The 12,681-nt window shown below is 36.0% G+C and overlaps 1 protein-coding gene across 1 annotated transcript in view; it reads left to right on the top strand.

Moving 5' to 3' along the window:
- The window catches only part of LOC121169463 (P2R1A-PPP2R2A-interacting phosphatase regulator 1-like), a 58,399-nt gene that overhangs the window by 24,126 nt on the left and 21,592 nt on the right, over positions 1-12,681 (top strand). The window contains exons 4-8 of the mRNA XM_041000058.1: positions 8,095-8,138; positions 8,241-8,295; positions 9,584-9,676; positions 10,023-10,081; positions 10,629-10,690. Of these exons, the coding sequence (XP_040855992.1) occupies positions 8,095-8,138; positions 8,241-8,295; positions 9,584-9,676; positions 10,023-10,081; positions 10,629-10,690 (313 nt within the window). The remainder of the gene's footprint in view (positions 1-8,094; positions 8,139-8,240; positions 8,296-9,583; positions 9,677-10,022; positions 10,082-10,628; positions 10,691-12,681) is intronic.

Raw genomic sequence — 12,681 nt, 5'->3', positions numbered from 1 at the left:
GACTTCTTAGAAAAGTCACCCAAAGCACAGGCAGCCAAAGCCAAAACAAACCAATGGGACTGCATCAAACTCAAAAGCTTCTGTACAGCAAACAAACAACAAAGTGAAGAGGCAACCAACAGAATGGGAGAAAGTCTTTGCACACTGTACACTGATAGGGGGCTAATATCCAGGATTTACAAAGAGCTTCCGAAACTCAACAGCTGCAAAGCAAAAAACGCTGTGAAGAAAGGCGGAGAAAAATGAACAGACATTTTTCAAAAGAATAAATTCAAATGGCTAATAGACAGATTTCCCTTTTTTATACGATATCACCCCTGTTGGATCAGGGCCAACCCTAATGACCTCATCTTCATTATCTCTGCAAAGATCCATCTTCAAATAAAGTCAAAATCTCAGGCCTGGGAGGTTGGACTTCACTATATAAACTTGGGGGAATTCATCTCAACCCATAATAGTGTTCATACTATTTTGTTATATAATTTGACACATATTTTTGACTTGTTAAATAAGATGTAAACTCATTGTTACCCAGTAAGAACATACAATGTCTTAAGTCAAGAAAAACTTATGAACTATCTCTGCATTTATAGCATCTCTTAAACTCATATCTTCACAAATGCAAACTTTGGTAACATGTACTACCTTTACGTTTTATCTTACTTGGACCATGAAAGTTAAATTGGGACTGAAAACAAATGTGAAGAACTTCCTGAGGTGAAACTATTTGCAAATGGATTATAGCAGTTATAGTCTAGGCCATGAGTATGATAAGCACAATTTAGATAGAATCTGTGTCTGTGAACTTTTTTCCCTGCTGGCCAACTTTCATAGTAAGTCTCCTACAAACCTTATCACCCTGTTCTAATTTAGCAGAACACTGATATTAGACTTCTATGATTTTTGGAGTTTTCCTTGTAACACAATAAGTACCTAGTCTCTTTTATGAAGTATATCTGTTTAAGAAAATAGCCTAACTTGCTCTAAAGGAAGTTTACAGATTGATGTTAGTTTACAAATTGTTTCATGCTTTCAATAAGCATTTACTGAGCACCAAATAAGCACTTAACAACAAAAATATTTCAAAGATAGTCTCCTACAGAAAACAGAAGTTGGTAATTTTACTCATTTCATCTTTACCTGTGTATTTAAAAAATAAATGCTTATTATTTCAGGAAAGTTACAACTTTGCTCGGTTTAATGTTCTTTGCCTCTGCAAACTGTATTGGTAACTTTAATTCTTGTTTTAACAACATGATACACCATCGAACATCCATTTTTAAAATAAGCAAGATAAAGCTGAGAAAGAATCCACTTCCTTTGACTAAGAACTCTCAATAACTGATATTAAGTAATGTTCCAGATACCACTGTGAAGAATATGAAGCAAAATTCTTTTCTAGTTTTAGGAAAACTCTCTTGTTGATCGAGTGAATTACAAAACACATACACTTTCACTGTAGAGGAAAACATCTACATAAATATTAAGTAGAAGAGATATAGTAACCACTGTATTTTACTGAGAAGACTTACTCTTGTTTAAAAATACTGACAGTTTTAAATTAGCTTCCACAACTTCCCTTATTTTCTCTAATTGTACCAAATTTATCACAGTCACATAGTTAACATTCAAAGCTCTGTTCATTTTGAGTTTTTCCTTATTTTTTACTGTACCCAAATTAGTTTTAAAATCCTATTAATTCTTCTTTGAAAATATCCTCACTGTTCCCGCTATCATTTCCTTCTTTTGTTCTAGATTACTAAAGTAATATCTTAATAGATTTCCTATTTCAGTGAAATTCATCTTCCCCCAATCAACACCAAGATAACTTTTCTAAAACATTTTCACCTTTTCGGGCCCGGCGCGATGGCGCAAGTGGTTAAGGTCCTCGCCTTGCACGCCCGGGATCCCATATGGGCGCTGGTTCTAATCCCGGCAGTCCCGCTTCCCTTCCAGCTCCCTGCCTGTGGCCTGGGAAGGCAGTCAAGACGGCCCAAAGGTTTGTGACCCTGCACCTGCGTGGGAGACCCGGAAGAGGCTCCTGGCTTCGGATTGGCATAGCATCGACCGTTGCACTCGAAGATCTTCCTCTCTGTCTCTCCTCTCTGTATATCCGCCTTTCCAATAAAAATAAAATAAATTTTTCAAACAAAACAAAACAAACAAAACATCTTCACCTTTTCCTCTCATAAACAGGCAGGAAGTTACAATGGCTTTCCATGATCTATTTTTGAAAGATTTTTTTTTTGTTATTATTTGAAAGGCAAAGTCACAAGACAGAGAAGTTGAGACAGAGGGAAAGATCTTCCATACACTGGTTCATGCCCCAGATGGCTGCAATGCCCAAAGTTGGGCCAGTCCAAAGCCAGGACCCAGGAGATTCCTCCAGATATAGACCATGTGGGTGCAGGGTCTCAAGGACTAGGGCCCTCCTTCCCTGCTCTCGCAGGCCATTAGCAGGGAACTGGATTGGAAGTGGAGCAGCCAGGACTTGAACTGATACCCTTATGGGAAGCTTAGCCTGGTAGGCCACAGCACAACCCCCTCCCCTGTTATTTATTGAACTGTAAGGTTAATAATGGCTAGTATGTGTTGAGTATTTATTATATACCAGTTTCTGTGATAAGAACTGTATACCACTTCTTTGTTGTTATAGTCCTTTCCATATGGATAAAGAAAGTAAATTTCAGGTTATGCCACATGGCCAAGGTTGCACAGGTAGTAAACTACAGAGCTAAGATCTGACTCAGTTCTTTTAGATCCCAAAACTTATGGCCCTGAGAATCATGTTTAAATGCTTTAAGTTCAAGCTTCAGTTATTTAAACCTATAAATCTGGCTTTGTCTTACCTCTATAATTTTGTCTCATTACTTTTAGCATGAACTGTTTCACCAAGTTAGTTCTTATGATCTCCAAATCGGCCATATTCTTTCCCATCTCTAAATGTTTGTTCAGATGGCTCCTTCTGCTTCCTTCCCTTGGCTTGTGCAGATTTTTAGCATGTTTGAAGGCTGAGGTTCAACTTTAATTGTTTCACACAACTCATGTCACTCTTCCCAAAACATTTATCGCTTATACTATAGGCAAGAATCTTTAAACTCTTTAATCACACAATAAAAATATTTGAACATATGCCTCCAGTTTATTTACTTATACATTTTGGAAATATACTACTGTGCTAGTATTTCACGTGAAGCCTGGAACATGTGAAAAATATACATATAAAAAGAATAAGATGCAGAATGCTATCTGAGAAAATTTAAAATTTTATTAGCTATAGAGCACAACTGAGAGTGGATGTGAATTCCTATGCCCAATAGTCTTGAGGGATTAAAGTTATTTTAGGTAGTTTCTTGATAGAGTAGTTCAGCATCATGTTCTCACAGTAAGGTGGCATATGGTGAACTATGCTTGGAGTAGTAAACTCTTTGCTGCTTTCCTGACATTTGCTTCAATTTGTATCATTAGTGTTATCTTCTGTCCAAACTTCTTTTTAGGGATCTTGTCAAGATAGTTGTTCATTTTGTAGAAATTAGTTAAAAACTAGATAATATTCTTACATCCTTATATGTGCCTGATTTTGTACAGGTAAACTTCAATTAGTTGCAATTAAATAAAGCCGCCCCCCCCGCGCCCCAAATGCCCTTTGCTCGTGAGAACCTGTGTGCCGAAAGTGCGCACCCTGTGTCAGTCTGTATTTAATTGCAATAATCCTATGATAAAACTGTATTAGATAAGTAAATCTAATAAAGACATTGATTTGTCTGTGGATTTCATACATAAAATGTCTGCTCCATTCTTTTGCTTCTTAAAGAAAAGACTATCTTGTGCATCCCTTAGACTTTCTTCATGCTGATTTTAGAGAGCGTTCATGTTGTGTAGTTTATGTAAAGTTTAGCCCCCAAGTATGATTCTAGGTCTCTTTAGTGATACCTCCTCTGCTTATTTCATGGTCCCCACATTGTATTTGTTCCACATGATCCTAGCAGATATTTTATTTTGTGTGAGATATGGTTTTAAGAATGCTAGGGTAGGAGCATAGTAGGCTAAACCTCTACCTATAGTACTGTCGACACCCCATATGGGTGCTGATTTGTGTCCTAACTACTCCAGTTCCAATCCAGCTCCCTGCTTATGGCATAGGAAAGCAGCACAGGATGACTTAATATGTCCTTGAGCCCCTGAACTCACGTGGAAGACCTGGAGGAAATTCCTGGCTACTGGCTTTAGATTGGCTCAGCTCCAGCCATTGTGGCCATGTGGAAAGTGATACAGCAGATGGAAGACGTGTGTGTGTGTGTGTGTGTGTGTGTGTGTGTGTGTGTCTCCTTCTCTCTGTAACTCTGCCTTTCAAATTATTATTTAAGGAAAACCTTGTACTAAGAGAAATAAACCAGACAGAAGGACAAATATTATGATTTCACTTACATAAGGTGCCTAGAATAGCCAATTTCTTTTGTATATCTTTATAGAAAAATGTCTATCTTGTGTTGGCATTTGGTAGCCAGTAAGATGCTTCTTGGGGTCCGCACATCCAATATGGGGTGCTTAGCTACAAGGGGTCAAGTCATGCCTTCTTGTCTGATTGCAGCGGCCTGCTAATGCTGGTGCTGGGAGGTACCAGCTGATGGCTCACATACTGGGATCCCTCAGCTGGGGACTCATGTAGAGTTCTTGACTCTGGCCCTGGCCTGGCTCTGCCCTTGTTATGGACATTTGAGGAGTGAACTTCTACATGGACAGTCTGCCTTGCTGCCTTTCAAATAAGTAAACACTAATAAATCTGGGGAGAAGATTTATTTGGGTTTTTTTTTTTTTGAAAGGCAAAGAGAGAGAGAAATCTTCTATCTGCTAGTTTACTCCCAAATGGCCAGGCTGCACCAGGCCACAGCCAGTAGCCAAGGGCGGCTTCTGGATCCTCCACAGGAGTGTCATGGGCCTGGGCGCTTACACCATCTTCTACTGCTTTCCCAGGCACATTAGTCTCGGGAACTGGTGAACCATCAAAACCACTTGAGCAAGAACCTCGGAGTATGCCCTTCATCTGGGACCTGGGGAGGGTGGGAAATTGGGTGGGCCTTCTCCCTTAATATCCCCCTTTAAACATGAAGGAAACAATATGGAAATAGTGGTCTTTACCCACTTTCCTGTAGCCTTTGAACCTTTTTACCCTAATTAACTATGTAAAGATTGTCAAAAATATAATAGTAAAAAAATTTTCAAAAAAAAAAAAAAACAAAAAAAACAAAGAAGAAAATCATTTGCCCAAATGTGTGAAGATTTATTCCTGGGTTCTCTGTTCTGTTCTGTTGGTCTTCATGCCCATCCTTATGCCAGTAAACAAGGTTTTTGTTTTCTTTTCAGCTTATCTGCATTTGTTACAATCCTGTTAAAGCAAAAATAACCTATATGCTACTAGTCAGATACAGAAAGACAAATACCACATACTGGCTTTCATATGTGGAGGTGAAAGAAAATTGATTTGAACTTAGAATACAGATTACTAGCAAGTAGGAAAGGACAGGGGAGGGGCTGAACAAGGTTGAATAAAGGGTAATAAAGCACAATTAATGGGAATTAACAGCTTCTAGTCTGTAATATCCTTGTGAGGCGACTAAAGGTCACGGCAATGTATTGTGTGCTATAGAAAGAGTTGCACAAGAGTAGTTCATCAGCTCTGAGCATGGAGAGAAGATGGGGAGCTGGAGGTAGTGATTTCCTTTTTGATTAGATTATTGAAATATTTCATATGCCCCAAACATGTGTACAAGTATTACAAGTTAATTAAAAATTTAAGAAGTAAAATTAAGAAAAACCTTTGCCCCTATTTTAACTGGATTATTCCTTGCTGTTGTTGAGTTCTAGGATTTATTACATAATAATACTTTATCAGAAAAATGACTAAAATATCTTCTCCAATTCTCTGGTTGTCTTTTGACTCTGTTAACATTGTCTTTTGATGTATACTTTAAAAAAAATAATGAAAATCAGTCTGATTTTCTCTTGTTTACTGTGCGTTTGCTGCCAAATTCAAGAGGTCAATGACAAACCCAGTGTCATGAAAACTCAGACTGTGGCTTCTTAAAGCATTTATGGTATCAGCATTTCATTTTGAAATCTTTGGTCCATTCTGAGTTAATTTTTACACATGATGTAAAGAAAGAGGTCATATTCATTTCTTTGAATTTGGAAATAGTTTTCCCCAACATCATGGCTTGTTAAAAAGACTGTCCTTTTCCAACTGAATGACCTTTCCATTGTTTTCGAAAATCATTTGAGCATGCATGTGAGGATTTGCTTCTGGATTCTCTGTACTTTTCTATTGTTCTGTTTGTCTGTTCCAGTCTGTTTGTTCTTACGGCAGTAAATACTTTTTTTATCTTCTTTACAACTTAACTGTATTTGTTACAGTCTTTTAAAGTGAAATAACTTGGATGCCACAATTGCATTCACAAGCCTTGCTGAGTTATTATTGGAACTGCTTTACAACAAACTGAGGAAAGTTTATAATTTTGTTCCCTAAACAATAGCTTTCTTTGGGAAACAAGCCTTGTGGAGAGTTCTTTCCCCCAAGTTGTTTCCGCTAAACTTATTTCCAGAGGGAATCAGGATGCACAGCTACAGTGTAAAATTTTAAAAGTGGGTCCTACAAGGTAAAACTCAGATCATTTTAACAAATATTTTCTTTTAAACACAAAGGTATGTATCAAAACCCTTAAGTGACAAAAGATTTAGTCTACTGTAAGGAATCTAGCTTGATAGCTAAGCACTTTAAGACTACAAAGTTGACAATAGGTTGCATGTGTTGTACAGCAAATGTTTCCTTGATTACTGAAGCTTTGCAAAAGTTTTGAGGTAAAGTGTGGGTCTTCCAGTTTTGCTCTTCATTTACAAGATTGCTTTGGCAGGGCTGGTCCAGTAGCTCAATTGGCTAATCCTCCTGCAAGTGTCAGCATCCCTAATGGGTACTGGTTGTGTCCCAGCTACTCCACTTCCACTCCGGCTCCTTGTTTGTGGCCTGGGAAAGCAGTGGAACATGGCACAAAGCCTTGGAGCCCTATACCCACATGGGAGAACTAGAAGAAGCTCCTAACTCCAGGCTTCTTATCATATCAGCTATAGCCATTGCAGCCATTTGAGGAGTGAACCAGCGTTTAGAAAAATTTTCTCTATCTCTCCTTCTCTGTAAATTTGCCTTTCAAATAAAAATAAATCTTTTAAAAACAATAGTTTAAAAACACTGCTTTGACTATTTAGAATCCTTTGATATTCCATATAGATTTTAGTATAGGTTTTTCTATCTTTGCATAAAATGCATTGGGATTTTGATAATACTTACATTGCATCTATAGTTCACTTCTGGTAGAATTGTCGTTTTGTTCATTTTAAGTGTTTCAGTCTATAAACACAGGATGTTTTTATATATTTGGGTTATTTTAAACTAACTGCGAAAATTATACTTGTAAGTATTCAGAAGTCAAATAATAGAGCACAAAGCAAGAGTGAACAAGTTACTCCAAATCTCGCTATAGATTTTGATAACCACTGTTAGCAGTTTTTGGTGAACATCCTTCTGAGTAGTTCTTTTACATCTTTTACAATTTTACATAAATAGTATCCATTTTCTCCACTTAATATATAATTCAATTTTATGTTAATTACTAGTTTTAAATAATGTTTGCCTTATTTATCTAAATATATTCATACCAAGACATTTAGTTTATTTTGGACTATTGTGTTATCATTTGTTACTATCTTACTATTAATTGCAAGGGAAATATCTAATTTTGAATTTTCATGCTTTCTCTTTTGAATGAAGAAAGCTTTCCTCTGATCAATTCCTGCATATCTATTGTACTTTAACAATTAGTAAGATACTTTGATGTAGTAATTTGTGCAATGGCAATGATGAAGAATAAAGAAGCAGATTTCTTGTTCAGAGATTTGCTGACACCCTAACTCTTCTGAGGCCCAATGAGAAGTGGTAAACATGCATCCAAATGAAATTTTGAAACTTTCAACCCAAATGACACATTGTAATGGCATAAAAAGCTGGGTCTATGCAATTTGTTCTCATTTTTTCCCACTTTTCAGGAGGAGGGCATGAATTTGGCAGCGAGGGAAGCAATGACTGAATGGTAAGTGCCATGCTTTGAATTACTATTCTGATAATTTCATATTGAGTTATATCTTCTCTTGCACATAACCAGGCCATAATACTGATTTGTTTTCTTTTGTAGGGAAGTACAAACAGCAATACAGATCAGTCAATCGTGGGAACGGTGTTTGAACTTGGTATGGTATTAACATTTCAATTTTGTAAAAATGTTTTAAAATTCTTACTGACATAGAATGTGTGCTGTTGCTATTCCACTTTAATTTCTAGAAATATAGGCTCTCATGTAATACCTAGATTGTACCTGCTGCATAAATAATTTTTGATTACTCTTCAGATTTATCAACAAAATAACTGTCATCATATGAAAGTTGGATTAAAAATAAACAGTTTGTTTGATAGAAAACTGTGATTGTTGTGGAGTAGATTCCTCTCTGTTCTACTGGAACTAAAATAATATTTGTGCTGGTTAATATGCTTGTATGACAGTAAAACATTTAGTCCTCTCGACAGAACTCTATGTTGAATTTTAAACTAAAGACAATGGATTTACTGGAAAAATAGTGCTGTTTTATGTCTAACACATACATTTACAGCAACATTTTAACAAACTTTAAACATATTTAAAATGTAGTTTTGTCCTTTATTAACATTTTAAGCATCTCCGTACACATTATGTTTTCTTAACTGTGATAGTTTAATGATGCTTAATTGCTCTTTGGCCATTTCAGAATAAGTTTTGAGCAGAAATTTGAGTAGGAAAGCTTCTGATATACCAACTTCTGATATTTACTGATATCCTAGGCCACAAGCAGGGAGCTGGATGGGAAGTGGGGCCACTGGGATTAGAACCAGTGCCCATATGAGAACCTGAGATTGTGCAAGGAGAGGATTGAGCCATTGTGCTGGCCTCCACATTGTCTTTTAAGTTGTTTCCTGGAATAGATGTAGTTACCACAGGGCAAATCTCAAAAGAAAAACTTAAATTTAGAGTTTATGTATATGTGTATATTTCAAAAGGTTCATGGAAAATGGAACTAAAAATAAGATTTTTTCATGCAAAACACTTGAAACGCATGCAGTTTTGCATAATTCATATTTTATGAACTTTTTGAGGATCCTTCATATACATGAATTTCAATGTTTTGGACCCAAATAAATTTATTTTTAATTTAATTATTTTCATGAACTTTTGAAATAACCTTTGTCTGTATGATATGTCTCACTCAGAATTGAGTGTTCACATTCCAGCTCATTCTGGGGGTGCTAGAGGAGCCCCTCAAGTGTCATGTGGTTCTGTTCCTACCAAAGGCAAAGTCTTCCCTAAATTGTCAAAGTGAATCTTGGATTTCCCCAGGGCAGTAACATAGTGGGACAGACTCCTTTACTTTTTCAATGGCTATTTTATTAAGTGTTCGTTTAATAACAATTGATACTACAATAGTACATTGGTTTCTGCTTATACAGAATGACAACGATGTAGAGAAACCATCTTCCCTAACGTGCACTGATCTTATTTCGGTACTCCCAGAGGTTTCTCCCAGAAGTGGAATTGGGAAGGTAAGATAAAAGTACCTTAAAATTTACAAAACATAAGGTTTTGGAGAATAGATTTTGCTGTAGTGTGTCTGATTCTATCAGTTTATTTATATTTAATAAAACCAACTTTTAAGTCTTATTTAGATGAATTTTGGTAGCTGTGCACAGTTCTATACTGCACACATATTCAAGGTAGAGACTAGTTCTCATATTATAATTTCCCCATGATCTGTTCTACTCAGTATCCCTTCCCATCATCTTGTCAGCTATCGGAAACTTCTGATTGGCTTTCTGAGGAAGGGGTGGTTTTAAAGCCTCTATTCCAGTTTGATTTCAGCAGTCTTTTTCTCCATCATTACATACCCAGGTTGGCTGTACCAGTTCGCCTACAGGTACTACTCCAAGCCTTACACGCCGATTTGTGATGTAAGTTTGTTATATGAAATTTGTACAAAATAAGAATCTTAGGAGCTTAGAGAAGTTACAGGTCTAGGTTTTGTGCAAACCAAATAAGTGATTCATTTTTAGCAAAATTAAAATTTCATTTGTTTCAGTTTCTCATTTTATATAACGAAGTAAATCAAGAATGTACAAAGTAACAAAATATATACAAAACTAAGCAGGTAATGATCATAATCTCCTCTGACCAAGCTTATTGATTACATCAGAGTTTTTTCTAGAACTTGAAACAACTCCACCTGTGATTCTCACCTTGATTCAAGGCAAGTCCCAACCAGGACTCTTGGTCTTTCCAGAATGTAGGGTTCAAAGTTTCAAATCCCTGAAAATTAAAAAAGCAACTTGCTTGTGAGACATTCTGTTTCTACCCATATTTAGAGAAAATTAACCAAATATGTGTTATTTACTAAGCAGTATTCAATTTTATGCCCTTAGGGCAGCTATAATGGAACTATGATTACTGATTTTGTTCAATTCGTTTTTCTGGTAATGATCATGATGATTTTTATTTTAGAAGCAATCACAACCCCACAAATATTATCAGACCAAGTATCCTTGGACCAATAAAAAGAAAAGGTATTTCAACTACCATAAGAAATAAATATAATGTTAAGTTATTTTTGTAAAGTATCAAAATAGGTGCTGTGCAAAAATTGTTTTTAAATAATTTGTTTATTTAGAATGCATTTGATAAGTTACTGGAGGCCTTTCCTTTTACTCAAACAGAAATATTTATAAAGATATTTTGAAAATTACAAAGTGTTCTGTAAGAGCCTTCAAAAAGTTCATGAAAAGCATATATTATGGAAAAATGTCATGGATCTCAAATTTTGTTTACAGCCAAATGATCTTATTTTAATTCCGCATTTCCATGAACTTCTTGAAGTATACTTACATAAATGTGAATTTTGAAACTTAATTCCAGTTTAGTACAGTATTATGATTTTCCTTTTATAAATAAACTTACCAACACTTAAAAACTTTCTGAAACAAGGTGGGGAATAAATGAATGAAGTGAGTCAACAAGTGTTTTGCTCAATGTCAACTTCGACCCTACTGCCGCAGGCACACACTGATATATCAATAAGTTGACACAAGTTAGATCTACTTATAGCACTAAAAATATATGTGAAAGTGTATGATCTTTGATGTTCAGCTTCTTCATGGGGGTTATTTTTAGTTTAATGTGGAAAACAGCCTATTCACTCAGTAGTAAAAGTGAGAACATATATATTTTTTTTTAATTCTCGCAGGCCTGACTCTCATGTCTCAATACTACCTCACTCAACTATGCTCTTCTTCCCTTTAAAATATCACTGTTTTGTATTTAGTACATGTCTTAACTACAGTGAAGAAGAGGAAATAATAGGGATGGAGTTTAAATGTAAATATGTGTTTGTGGAAAATCTATTAAATGGGAAAGAGGAATGATTACCATGGTATTATGGGGAAAAGAATGGAAATATGTTTCAATGGTCCATGTGTTTGAAATTAGTTAATGACAACCTTCCAGCAACATACCAAACTCAGCATATTTGTTTTATATCCTGAAGTAAGATTTGATAAACTCTGAAAAGCACGTTTTTCCAAACTAAGTACATTGCTTTATGAAGCTACATCAATGACCAAGCCTGTGCTCTAAAATTTGAGCTAATATATCAGCAGTTTAAGAGCTGTTGGAAAGTTGGAGTCACTTTAGTGTTAAAAGTGAACCTAAACTGAAGATAATAATTTACCAAATTAAATTAAATTAAATTACCAAATTACAAGGATTCTTCTTTTAAATCATTTATGTGAAAACTTTTTTATTGTATTGAAAATACCTGAACTTTTTTTTAGAATTTATGATTTCAAAAATTGTTTTTAAATATCAGCTTTGGCGTAAATAGACTTGGTTCATGCAAGCCCCTTGTTTTGCAGTTTCGGTTTACCTGTTGGATGACTGTTTTATTTCTTCAAGATGTTCCTTAGAGAACCCCAAAGCAAGTTTTGTGTATTCTGAATATTTTTAGAATATTTATTGATTGATTGATTTACTTTTGATAGGCAGAGTTGCAGAAAGAGAAAGGCGGGGAGAGAGAGAGAGAGAGAGAGAGAGAGAGAGGAGAAAAGGGAGAGAGAGAGAGAAAGGGGAGCGGAGAGAAGGAGGACAGAGATCTTTCCTCTGTTGGCTTACTCCGCAAATGGCCACAAAAGTCAGAGCTGTGCCAGGCCAAAACCAGGAGCCAAAAACTTCATCTGGAGCTCCTATGTGGATGCACAGGACCAAGCAGTTGGGCTGGCCTCTGTTTACTTTCCCAGGTGCATTACCAGGGAGCTGGATTAGAAGTGGATCAGAAAAAAGAAAAAAAAAAAAAACAGAAAAAAAAAGAAGTGGATCAGCTGGGAATCAAGGAACACCCAAATGGGATGCCACCATCGCCTGCAGTGGCTTAATCCACTACACCACAGTTCCAACCTATATAGTCTATTTTGAAGTCAAACTTTCCCATGAACATCCTAACATAAATTTGGTAAAAAGCAATCTGGCCATTTTTGGCCTGTTGTGGTAACAGATAAATAGGCAA

The sequence above is a fragment of the Ochotona curzoniae genome, unplaced genomic scaffold (assembly GCF_017591425.1).
Source record: "Ochotona curzoniae isolate NIBS_2020 unplaced genomic scaffold, NIBS_Ocur_1.0 scaffold_1852, whole genome shotgun sequence".
NCBI classification, from domain to species: Eukaryota; Metazoa; Chordata; class Mammalia; order Lagomorpha; family Ochotonidae; genus Ochotona; species Ochotona curzoniae.
This window is presented reverse-complemented; position numbering and strand designations above follow the sequence as displayed.